The 12,800-nt window shown below is 39.7% G+C and overlaps 1 protein-coding gene across 2 annotated transcripts in view; it reads right to left on the bottom strand.

Moving 5' to 3' along the window:
• The window catches only part of MPPED1 (metallophosphoesterase domain containing 1), a gene marked incomplete at both ends in the record, with an annotated part of 49,283 nt that overhangs the window by 27,031 nt on the left and 9,452 nt on the right, over positions 1–12,800 (bottom strand). For both annotated transcript variants that reach the window (XM_082014469.1, XM_082014470.1), the window contains one exon: positions 951–1,172. In XM_082014469.1, the coding sequence (XP_081870595.1) occupies positions 951–1,172 (222 nt within the window). The remainder of the gene's footprint in view (positions 1–950; positions 1,173–12,800) is intronic.

Genomic DNA, 12,800 nt, shown 5'->3' with positions numbered 1-12,800 from the left:
CAATTTTCATTAAAAAAAAAAAATCCAAGAGATTTCACAGTTTATTCACACTGGAAATTCACACTGGGGTATATGCATCAGGTTTGACAACTTGTTTGCTACATTCCAGCCTGATGTGATTTTAAAAGGAAGAATAACAGATTCCCTTAAAAAACTGCTTTTTAAAATAAATTTTAACTGATTTTAAATATATACCAAATGCTCGTAAGACCGAATTTACAGTCCTGTTAGCAGAAATAAACATAGTAGTAACGTAACGTAAGTAAGAGACACAGAAGCAGCACATACGAGGTCCGAGGTGGAGGTCAGGAAGCCAAAGCCCATCTGTCTCTGATACTGTCAAGGAGTTCTAAGTGTTCACTCTATGCAGTAGAGCAAAATCCATGAAATACTAGGTTACCACTGATTTGTTGACTTAAGTTTAGAAGCTCAGCTATACCTTGAGGAAAGCTACTACTGTACAAAAAAAAGTAAGGTTCTGAGGGATATTGAAAAAAAAAAATCCTAAACAAAAACTGAAACAATCTTGCTGTGTTAAATGACTACTGTATACACTAATGAACCTTAAATGTTATCTGTAGGATGGGAATTGTCAAAAGAATGTACCCGTGCAATAAAATTAATTGTAATTATATAAACTCACTAAGTGTAGAAAACATATTTTACGGCACAAAAACCCCCTACATGGACTATGTTAGAGAACTGCTCCTGGCTGAGAGTTTAAAGAGCACACTATCTTTTCCCCATCATTATTTGGTTAACAATACCCATATAAAGGTATATTATTTTGTCACAGGAATGATTCATTGCAAGAAAATATAAAACTTTATCAAAATGAGTATTACTTTTCTTCCTAACACAGCAATCCAAATACAGCTGATGCATATGAAATGGCTGATGTGATAGCAATCAACAGTATTTTTTTTATGTATGCTTAAAAACCTGCTTACCAAGGGGAGCCATATATTCTGAATCCCCTCACCGTCACTTCAGAGTCTTGAAGATAGATGCAGTTTGTTAGAAGAGACTGTACATTTTCATAGCTCTCTGGCTTCAGCTTAGAAACAGAGGGGAAATAGTAAAAGTCCTGCTTGATTAAGTCAGCCATGAATTCCTGGTCAAAGGTCAATTCATGATTTCCTGCTATCACAATCTTGTATTCATAGGGCAGGCTACCTAAAACAGTGAAAAACAAACAAGTTACTTGTTTTATGGAAAATCTGATAAAAGAAAACAGACAGACTCACAAACTACTATTCATTCCTAGAATACGCTCACATATTTGAAACAATCGAGCATATCCCTACTACGCGTTACTGTAATTCCTGGCGATTTTGGGTAAATGACATCATTACTGTTTTTTTCAGGGCACACCATGATTTAGCATGCTTAGCATTGATGTCTTGAAACTACTTTCAACTCATCAACCTTAAAAACCAGTCTGCAGACTTCTGCTCTAGTATTTACTTCTAGTTAATTGCCATTTATGCTGCAAGTATCACTTACTGTGACAGTGATGATAAGTCTTTGACAGAAATTAGGGCTCAAAGAAGATCGGCCGTTAACGCTTCATAAAATAATGTCAGCTTTCTTCTCCCAGAGCTGTGGTCTTTATCAGCTTGTACTGAGGTGGTCTTACAGGCTCAGAACTTGGGTCAGCCGGAGGGGTCTGCTGCCCTCTTTGCCCTGACATTAAGATCATGCCTTCAAGCAAGATAGCGTTTGGGTTTAGCTGTCAAAACTCCACATCCCACAGGGAAGCCTTGCAGTTTGCCTCTATCCCATGTTTTTTCCTGCTCCATTTTCTCAGTGACTTCCTTAGATCCAGGGACTATAATTTAAAGTGACTCATGTTCAAGAATATTTTACAACCTGTATTTAGTGAAAAACCTTACAACAACCTCCTGCTGAAGGCAAAAATATATATGCCCACACACACGGGTTCTTCCTGAGCACAGCACTGCAACAGAAACTTTCCAGCTGACTCCACATTTGGTTATCAACTGGAGTCTGCCCTTGAGAGCAGGCATCACCTTTCTCAAAAAGCTCAACAGAAACCTTCCAAGTATATCTGAGAGGAAACAAAGACTGAAGCGGTGTAAAGCTGCATTCATTAGCTTTGCTTCTGCACTATTAATTTTCATCAGGATGAAGACAGTCAAAACAGGGGATTGGGAGCAGAAATATTTTATTGAAGACGATACCCACCTTGCATAGCAGCAATCTTGTCATTTTTTATTCAAAAAAGGTGATGACCCCAAGCCTAACCTAGACATAGGATGTTTAGAGAACCTAAAACACCAGTCAATATGCAGTGGCAAAAGTTGGCATGAGTAGGACTTAAGAATAAAATTCAACAGCTTGATTGAGAATTATGGAAACGGGAGATGGAGAACAGTGCTAGCCCAGAGGAGATGCCACATGGCTGAACTCATTATTTGCCAAATGAAAAGGTCTGAGTAACTCTGAAATAGAAGTTTCTGACAATTGTAACACCTGTAATATGAAAAATGATCATACAGGTTCCGGTCTTTCCTGTGGACACAATACATATGTGCCTTTAGAATATTTGTTAACAGAAACCCTTTTCAGGTATTTATAATTATACACTGAATGCTGGAGATTCAATTATTTACCTGAAAGACTACTTGAGATATAAATGTTGTCATTTTTGCTTCTGAGATGCTAAGCATTTTGCAGATGTGTACTCCATCTCCGCAAGTTTTCCGGGTGTGTGCACAGATACACACAGTAGTTAAAGATGTTACTTACATGCTACAATATGTATGGGCATCTGCAGGCCTTAAAGCATTCTTGGGAAATAGGAAAATAAAGAAATCCTGTATACCGCAATGTTGTTAACAATTCCATTTCTATTCTGTTTTGTAAATCTTTTCCAGCTCATCTGATCCATCCATCTAGCAGCCAAGAACCTGTACGAGCTGGTTATAGTTGTTGCTTCCACTAATGTATTTATGTCATGTTGCTGTCTGTGGGTGTTACTTAGGCAAATTAGCAAATTACTCTAAATGTACAGTTACATTTATTACAGTGGCGGCCAGAAGCGCTGCTGTAGTTACAGGTCTGTCAGCTTTTCAATTAACAACTGTGTTTTTGATGAGTTTGCAGCTCAGTCTTTTTTCCTTTCATTCCATACCAGGCGGCAACTTGCTAAACCTCTCTCCCTCTCTCCATCTCCACAAGCCCTCCTTACCCTTTAAATCTTAATTTTTTGTCTAACATGGGTATTTTTTGCTGCTTGCACATAAATTTAATAATATTTTGCTTAAACTTTGTTCCTTAGAAGACTTATGCACATGCTTCACTTTTTACCCCAACTGCTCTAAGTCCTAAGTCAACCTTAGCCATAAATATTTGAAACCTTGTTCTTGGCTGGGCACTGCTGTCATGACCTATATATATAAGACGCCAGTAGAGTGGCTGCAGATGAAGACCCTCAGCTATCAGACAACAACACTGGTTACGTATTTCCCATCTTCCCTGGTTCCAGTGTGATCCATACTTCCCAATGCTCACTCTAGTCCACATGCAGAAGTCTACACTGAATGCGAAACATCTTTTTGCACTAAAGGCATAGTCCTCCATACCACCGACCTCAGAGGGGCCAACATCACCTTACTGCAGCAGGACCACAGTCCAGCATGGTGGGTCAGCACAATCCTGAGAAACGCTGACTGTTTCGAGTGCCTTTTATAGCATTAAGATCCACCAAACATTAGCAATATCCCATCAGTATTTACCTGAAAACTACTTTAAACCAGCAACTCTGTCCTACTTCTGACCTACAATCTCTTACTTTGCCTGTTTCTATGTTATTATTTAAATTATTCTGTATTTTCTTATTCCATTATGTCCTTCCAACACAAATACATGGCTTTCCAGCCCTAGGCACAGACTACTGCACAATTTGTAGCCTTGGCTTCGTCCTTGGCTAGGACCAAGACCTCTCCAAGAGCACACAACCGAAGAGCTGTTGTATGGCTGTGTTTCCACATGTGTCCATACCTTTAGAACAACCACTTTTCCATCTATTATTTTTTGTGCCACCAGCTCTTGATCAGAGATAACTCAAAAACTTCCAGGTTGACCAGTTTATTCCCACACCAGCTAGTGGGTACTAGTGACAAGCTGGGTAGAAAAGACACCAGGACCATTTCCTGTCCCTTGCTGAACAAACTGAGCTGAGAAGATTCAACTCCCACTCACGCAGGTTTTCATGGCTTCTTACAGCAATTGTATTTTGCTAAGAAAGATTCCTACCAAAGACAGCTGTGGCTACAATGTACCCACTGCAGTGGGTTCCTTTTGTCTTCCATTTACAAACTCCATGAAAACAAGCCTTAGGAAACTAGCACTGGCTAACATTTTCATTTGCTAAGCTGTTTTCCCTTTTTCTTCTTCTTTTCCAAAATAGCCATATGCTAAACACTAGGTTCCCTAACTGTTCATCTTTTGTGGGCACCAATGGTACCACTAGAGTGACCTTGAGTGTATCAAGGGTGGCTGGCAGCCCCGAGGTAACAGTGAGGGGGATGCAGGCCTGGTGGGAGTGGTCGCATCCCATAATGCACACGAAGCTGCCTGGCTCGAGCTGCAAGCAGGGCTCCAGCTTCTATAACCACAGGAGCCTTTTTGAAGAGCAAGGACCGTTGCGTAGGGATGGCATTCCCCTGGCAAAGTGCGGCAAGAGTGTCTTTGCCAACAGGTTCACTAATACAGTGGGAAGAGTTTTAAATTAGGTGTGTTGGGGAAGGGTTGTCATACTGTCAAGAGAAGTGAAGGCGTGAAGGCAGTGAGGAAGCAGCTGGGTGTCCCCCAGGATGGCGAAGGCTCTTCCATTACCCTTGTAAAAGCAGCCTCACTGGTGCTCCTCTCAGGTTACCTGTATGCACACACACAGAGCATGGGGTACAACCAGGAGGAAGAAGTCCAGGCACAGTGGAGAGCTTGTGACATCTCTGGGATTATGGAGGGATAGCTCACCTGACTGGAGTGCTGCAATAGATGGACATAAGCCTATCACCTGCCTACCACACGTCTATCACCTTTGAAAAGTCAGGCGGATTGGAGAAGTTCCCAATGGCTGGAAAAAAGGAATTACAGGCCATCAAGCCTCACATCAGGCCTGGGAAAATTATGGAACAAATTTCCCATAAAGTAATTTTCCAAGCACATGAAGGTCAAGAAAGCGACTGGGAACAGCCATCATTGATTTAACATGGGTAAGTCATACCTGACTAATGCAATTGTGTTCTATGAGGAGATGACTGGCTTTCTGGACAAAGGAGAGCACTGGATGTTGTTCGCCATGATTTTAGCCTTTGACACAATCATCTCCCATAGCATCCTTATAGCCAAATTGGCGAGATAAGGATGGATAGTAAGGTGGGTCGAGTTATCATCTGGAATACTGGTCTCAAAGGGCTAGAATCAATGGTACAAAGTCCATCTGGCAGTCAGTCACTAGAGGTATCCCCCAGCTAGTGATGTTGGAGCCAATACTGCTTCTCTTCTTTCGTAACAGCCTGGATGATCCGATGGAGTGCACTTTCAGCAAGTTTGCAGACAACACCAAATCAGGGGTGGGGATATGCTGACCCACTCTGCAGGGCATGTCTGCTCTTCAGAGGAACCTCCAAAGGCTGGAAAAATGGGCTGACAGAAACCTCATAAACTTCATCAAAAGCAAATGCAAAGTCCTGCACCGAGGATGGAGTATCTTCGTTCAACAAGACTCAGCAGCATCTTTGTGGCAAAGACAGCCAACCACATCCTGGCCTGTATTAGTAACAGTGAAACCAGCTGAACAAAGGGAGTGATCTTTCTCCTCTATCTAGCATTTAAGAAACTACAACTGCAGTGTGGTGTCCAGTTCTGGGCTCCTCAGAAGAGAAACACTGACAAACTGAAGCAAGTCCAGCAGAGGGCCGACAAGATGGTTGGGGAATGTGGCATGTGAGGAGAGGCCGCGATCTGAGTCTGTTCAGCCTAGAGAAGACGAAGGGAAGACCTTACTGCTGTCTGCAACTACCTGATCTCACGATAAAGAGAAGGCAGAGCTAGGTTCTTCTCAGAGGTGCACACAGATATGACAAGAGGCAACATACACAAGTGGGAACACAGTATAAGGAAAGAATTTTACCCTGAGGATGGCCAAATAGTGAACAGGTGCCCAGAGAGCTGTGAAATCTCCATCCTTGGAGACACTAAAAATTCAACTAGACAAGGTTCTGAGCAGCCTATTCTAACTAGACCTGCTTTGAACAGGAGGTTGGACTCAATGACCTCCAGAGGTCCCCTCCGTCCTGTGTGATTCTAGGTTTCAGTAAAGTCTATACTGGAAAACAAACATGAATTTTAAACAGCATGCAATGCTGAAAGAAATTAAAAACTCATTTTCTGTTGTGATTCTAATGGAACAAATCTATGGTAGACAAGCAATTCAACAGGACTAGAGATTATGTTCCATTAACTTTGGTATAAGTTTCTTGTACTATCCATTTAGCAGATGAGTAGGACTAAATAGCCAACTGATAGCCAATTAACATTTGATGCTAGCATATGGCTTTGCTGGTGGGCAGGTAGCAAACTTGGTATTAATACAGAAGTTCCATGTATACAAAAATATTAAAGGAAATTTATGGCTGTCACAGGAATTCTACACACATATCCAGGACAAAATTCGCTCCCCAGTAAAATTAAGGCAGCAAGCATGTAAGAAATAGATCTGCCCTTCAGGAGTGCCAAGAAACACAGGCAAGAACATATGCTACGGGAGTCAAAGATGTATTTTGAAACAAAAAAAAAAAAAAGGAAAAGTTATGAATTTGGGGGAAAGCTACATTTTTTTCCTGTCCTCTTATTTTGACTAGCCAAAACAAATGTTTTTGCCCAAAGACCAGGGATCGCCCTGTTCTTCACCTGAGAAGCTTCTGCTAAAATATCGCTGTAACCTGGAGATGAACTACAACTGGAATTGGTTGGAAAAATTTTATCTGAACAGTATTCTGTATTAAAATTATTAAAATACCACTTGGATGGAATGGGATATATTTGGAAATTTATGTAGTGATTCTGACATTACCAAGGAAACAAAATGAAGCAAAATGTCAGTTTAAAATATTTTGGGGTAAAAACTACATTTCTAAGCAAAATTTCACTTTTTTTCCTAAATGAAGTTTTTTTTCCTCCCATAATGTCTAACTTGCAAGAAATTAAAATTATTTTCCTCCGTAATCAACCTCTAGCCACTTCATCCTACTTGAATTTTGAATCAACAGAAATGTATACACATCAAAATTCCATCAGAAACACACTTGTTCAAATTCTGTCCTGGGCTTCAGGGCTTTCACTTTCAGGCCACATCCAACTTTTGTCTTCTGCCAATTTGGAATGGGGCTCCAAGCCACCATCCAGTTTTTCAGCCTCTATCTTAACATGGGATGAGAGATTTTTCCCTTTCTTTTCCTTCGTCTCTGCTACATGGTTCTTCCTGTTTCCTGCCTCATTTTTCCCTCTCCTTTCCTTTTTGTACTCCCCCCTGTATGCAGAAAAATGCTGGAGACACATTATCTTGCAGTTAATTCAGCGGTTTTATCAAAGGGTATCTTTTTCTCACAGAAACACAACTTGTAGGAGTACGATGCTTTATATTTCTGTACAGTTGTCTCTCAATATCCCTCTGAAAATGCCCAACAGATTCAAAAGACATTTACTGTATTCAGCAGAAGAGTAAAGGCCTCAAAGATAATTATGTTGCCTTGAGTTTCCTGAAAGCAAGTGTCTGAGAAGGCTAATGCCCAGTCTGAAGGAGAGGCTTTAAAGGAATGAGACACCTAGGAACCCACAGACGGTCTAGGAGGCAAAATCCAAGAAGTCAGGCAACAGTGGTTCTGCTCCCAGAACGACTTATCACACAAAAAATTCTGCCCTAAATCTCCTAAATCAATGCAATGTATTATTCTTTGAGATTATTTTACTATCAAAAAGCCTAGGATATCATATTTCACGTATATATAGCCAGATGGTATTATTATCTTACTAACTTCTTAATTAGACACATGGAGTTTTTGTCAGTTGTGGCAAGCCCTCCTCAGAAAGTTTCTTAGCCTTTGTTTGCTTAGTATAAGAATCTGATAGTAGTTCTGGTAATATAATGTGTATAAGAGTTTATATATTGTTTAGCTAGTAACATCTTTGTTTATTCCTTTCATTACTGTAGATTACTATTTAAGAAAATGAACTGAACATCTAATTTTTTTCATGTTTATGCACCAATTACAAAATTATTACAGCAATTCTTAACTTCTAAACTACAGTAGGTCCTTTTTATGCTGAACATTATTTTTACAAAATAACTTGAAATGCTGGGGAACCATTACTTGAACTACAAACTGCATCATGCAAAGCACTGAACAATATGCCTTTGTTTGCTATTTCTCTGCATCTGAGTTGGTTCAAAGTAGAATTCTGTGTGCTTAAAGGTTCATCCCATTCCATCAGCAAGCCTTCTTCTCCGTAAATTAGATCAACACTGCAAATAATTCAAAAGCACATGCACGATGTTTATACTCCAGGCTCCTCTTGTCCTAAGAGGTTAGGCGTCTTTATCAACCAGTGACCTCCTCTGCAGCTTACAATCGTTATCAACTTGCAACTTCACCACAATAAATGCAAACTTCTGCAAGCAGATGTGCTTTGCTTCTCTCCTGGTATTGTACTGAGCAGAATTTTAGTATTCATTAAAAGCAGTGGCAATCATATAAGTGCCCACTTAATGCTTTTTCCCTCTCATTTCAACCTTTTAAAATACAGCAGTGAGTGATACAGTAAAATGACTGCATAACTGTCTCAGATTGCTTTTTTAGCATCTCTTTGACAGTTCTGTGTTTAAACACTGGGGCTGATGTCTGGGAAATTCACATTAACATACTTTTTGTATGGTGTGTAATCTGGAATAACATTGTAAATGAACACTCCCTCCTAAGTCATCTGTAACCTGCTAGCTCTAGACATTCTTGCATTGTAAAAGCCAGTAATTATATCAAACACTAAAACAGCAAACACACATAACACTGCTCGCATTTGCAAAACAGCATTTCTTAAAATAAATAGATAAAGGCAAATCAAACTAAAGAATATCTGATAATAGTCCAACTTAGGCTTTTTGATATACCGTGTCTTATATGCACCCACACACGTATAATAATTGGACAAAATTACTTCAAAAGGAAAAGTGGCTTCCTTTTACCCTGGTTTATTTAATTACCCTGTAATTATCCAGAAACACCACAATGTATGCTGCAAACTAGGCCACTAGAGCAGCTGTAGTGAGTCAAACCAAAAGACTGTGTGGCTCTGTACCTTCTGTCCACTGGTAGTCAGTAACAGGGGCCTAGAAAATTGTACAACTGCAAGGTTCGTCTAGCTTGAACCTTCCTCTGATATGTCCCCTTAGATTGTGGCAATTAATGGTTTGAGAATCCCCAACTACCTAAGCCACAGGGTCCATTTTCATAAATATTTTTTTCTTTTTTACTTCCTGGAATAGTTATAGTCTTAAATCATACACCTTTCTGAGGAGATAAATTTCTACAACAGCTTTTCTGCCCTTTAGAATATTATAGTTTTTATTTACAACATGTTATCTGGGGACAGTGAAAGCAAAGGAGATAAGAGAACTGTGTTAAAAACTAACAACTGAAAAAACTTTAGACTTCCTACATGGATTTCTCTGCACACCGATACAGATTCCTATTCAGATCTTCAGGTCCCACAAAGGTGCTTTCAGTATCTCCCAGTTGTCAGCTTCTGGAAGGGAAGACTACAACGAGCTGCGTGTCACGTCACCGCACGAGGTTGCGCAGCACTAATAACAACGCTTCATGTTTGCGTATAGTGCTTTGCAATAGGTGTTCAAAGTGCTGTACTGAGAACAATTAATCCTCCAACACATGCATGTGGTAGGTGGATCAAGCACCATTTTCACTGTTTTGCAAGGGGAAACGATAAAGAGGCTGTCAAATCTGAAGAGGACTAACTAGAATTTGGTTGCCTGTCTTCCTCAGGCTCTTTCAAGTATCTCCGCCAGAGGCAATGACAGTTCACAGAATAATATTCCAGATTTTTCAGTACCCGGGTTTTTCTCTGCACTTCTGGGCCACACCGCCTTCCTAAAGCTACACTTGTCTGCTAGTCTGGAATAAGACTCACTTATTTTTAATAAGAATTAGACTTATAATTAGAGTTAATAGGAATTAATTAATAATTACACTTAATAGGAATAAGACTCATCATATTTTTACTCACTTGCTTATTTTGGGGGTCAGGGATCTCGATATTTATGAATATCACAGGATGTTTTTAGGTGAGTAATCACAGAGACTCAAGAGTCTTGAAGTTTGGCCACTTCCCACTCCGTCAGTGGAAAGAAGCAACCTCAGGATTAGTACGAAGCGCAAGAACTCCCCCAAAAGCATACATGTGCTTGGAAGGAGGGAATGAAGGAAAAATCCTTTAGCACCTACCACTCCTGTAGCTTCTACAGCTTCTCACCACTAGCGTGGGAGGAATACCTGGAAAACAGTTGTGCTGGGTCATCTTCCCAATACAGGGATGTAGCTTAAATATTCCCCGAGACTCGGCAGCCAGTGTAACATTCAGAAGTCTTCAGGACATGCTAATTCCCTGGAACTGGAGAAATACTGGAATAGAGTGTTGCAGTGCACTTTTCTATGCTGTACTGTCTGAGTCTTAGATGCACAAACGGATCTGAGCCATCACACATTTAAGAAATGCAATAAAAACCAACACTTTTTTTAGTATGCCCAGTCTTTTAAAAATGACATCTGTTCTAAATCCCTACACAGCTCAATGTTTTTCACTGCATTTCCAAAGCCATTCTTTTGTAAATAGATAATTAGTCCTTAAATACTTCTTTCAAGGGGTTTCTACATTAACATAAAAATAGTGTAATTACCGATGGTCAAAATGGCATGACTACAATTTATAAATTCTAATTTCTTTTGCTGCTCTGAAGCTGATTTTCTTTCTTCTTCAACACGATTTTAATCTGTTTTAAATGTATTATTGAACCCAAAAATATAAAATACCTGTTAAGAGAGGAAGAAAAATAACTACCATTATTTTGCAAGACTGAACTGTAAAGCAAAAGTAAAGCTAAGCCTAGTGTTTCAGGTTTTTCTGAAAATCTCTTACTCTTTATGAAGAACTTAAAAGTAGGGATAATGTTTATTGATCAAAATTAGCTGATTTTGTTATACAATCTAATATTAGAATTCTAGTAGTGCTAGTTACTATAGCTGGGAAGGCACCTTCACTCTAAATACTTTTTAGTCTGAAATAAAAATATTAACCTTTGAGCTGAATCTGCCCAAGTCAATTCCTGAAGCGCACGTCAAATACTTTAATCCATTTTTTTTGGTGTGTGTACAACATGCAAGTAAGATTAGTATTTTCAGGAAAATACTCTGAAGAGTATTATTGTTTTCCACTACAATGCAAAGCCACCTTCTATTTTTTTATTTCAAATTTAGCTTGAACTTGAATTTCAAATAGCAAGACTGTCTTTGACATTGGAAAATCTCAAGCAAACACACTGAAACAATGGATATTATAAAATGTGTTAGTTTAAGTAATCTTTCCAATCCATGGACAGAAGAAAATTCTCAGAGAGAATATGGAAGTATGTGTTGCAGCTTACATCACAGGTCAGCTATTTTGTTAAATTTCCAGGAAAGTAACCTAGCAGCTCAAAGTGACAGTGGGTCCTGGAGCATACACAATTTGAAAATGATATTACAGACGTGAGCAAGGGGAATTACAAAAGCAATTGAGCCAAGCAGGCAATTTCCAGTGCCAACAATATGGGAGATAAAAAACAGGGATGGTTTTGGAGTTATTATTTGATAAGTGCACTAAAGCAGGACTTGTGTCTTTGTATTTGTCCTACAACACATTCGATTTATATGCAGGTAGGGAATAAATAACAAAAACAAAAATAATGAAAAAGCTGAGGACAAGGATAGTGCATAGTGAGCTTGATATATCTTACGATACAATCCACCTTACCTAGCCTTGATTACACAGAATCATAGAATGGCTTCGGTTGGAAGGGACCTTTAAAGATCACCTAGTCCAACCCCCCTGCCATGGGCAGGGACATCTTCCACTAGATCAGGTTGCTCAAAGACCCATCCAACCTGACTTTGAACATTTTCAACGATGGGACATCACAGCCTCTCTGGGCAACCTGTGCCAGTGCTTCACCACCCTCATTGCGAAAAAGGTCTTCCTTAGATCTAGTCTAAGTCTACCCTCTTTTAGTCTTTTAGTGTAAAAGCATTACCCCTTGTCCTATTGCTACAGGCTCTGCTAAAAAGTCTGTCCCCATCTTTTTTATAGGCCCCCTTTAAGTACTGGAAGGCTACAATAAGGTCTCCCTGGAGCCTTCTCTTCTCCAGGCTGAACAACCCCAGCTCTCTCAGCCTGTCCTCACAGGAGAGGTGTTCCATCCCTCTGATCATTTTTGTGGCCTCCTCTGGACCTGCTCTAACAGATCCATGTATTTAGAAACAATTCCCCTGAATTATTTTTGGCTGCTTAAAGGGATGTCATTAAAAATCTCCCGGACACACCGGAAAATTACCGTATATTCAAAGCTGTCATAACACCATTAGAAAGTTTCACTGGCCTCGTGGCCTTCCATTTGGCCCTACTGTAACACGTATTTTGTGCTTCCTTTTTTCTGATTCTCCAAA

Source organism: Phaethon aethereus (genome assembly GCF_964289735.1).
Source record: "Phaethon aethereus genome assembly, chromosome: 1".
In the NCBI taxonomy this organism is placed as follows: Eukaryota; Metazoa; Chordata; class Aves; order Phaethontiformes; family Phaethontidae; genus Phaethon; species Phaethon aethereus.
This window is presented reverse-complemented; position numbering and strand designations above follow the sequence as displayed.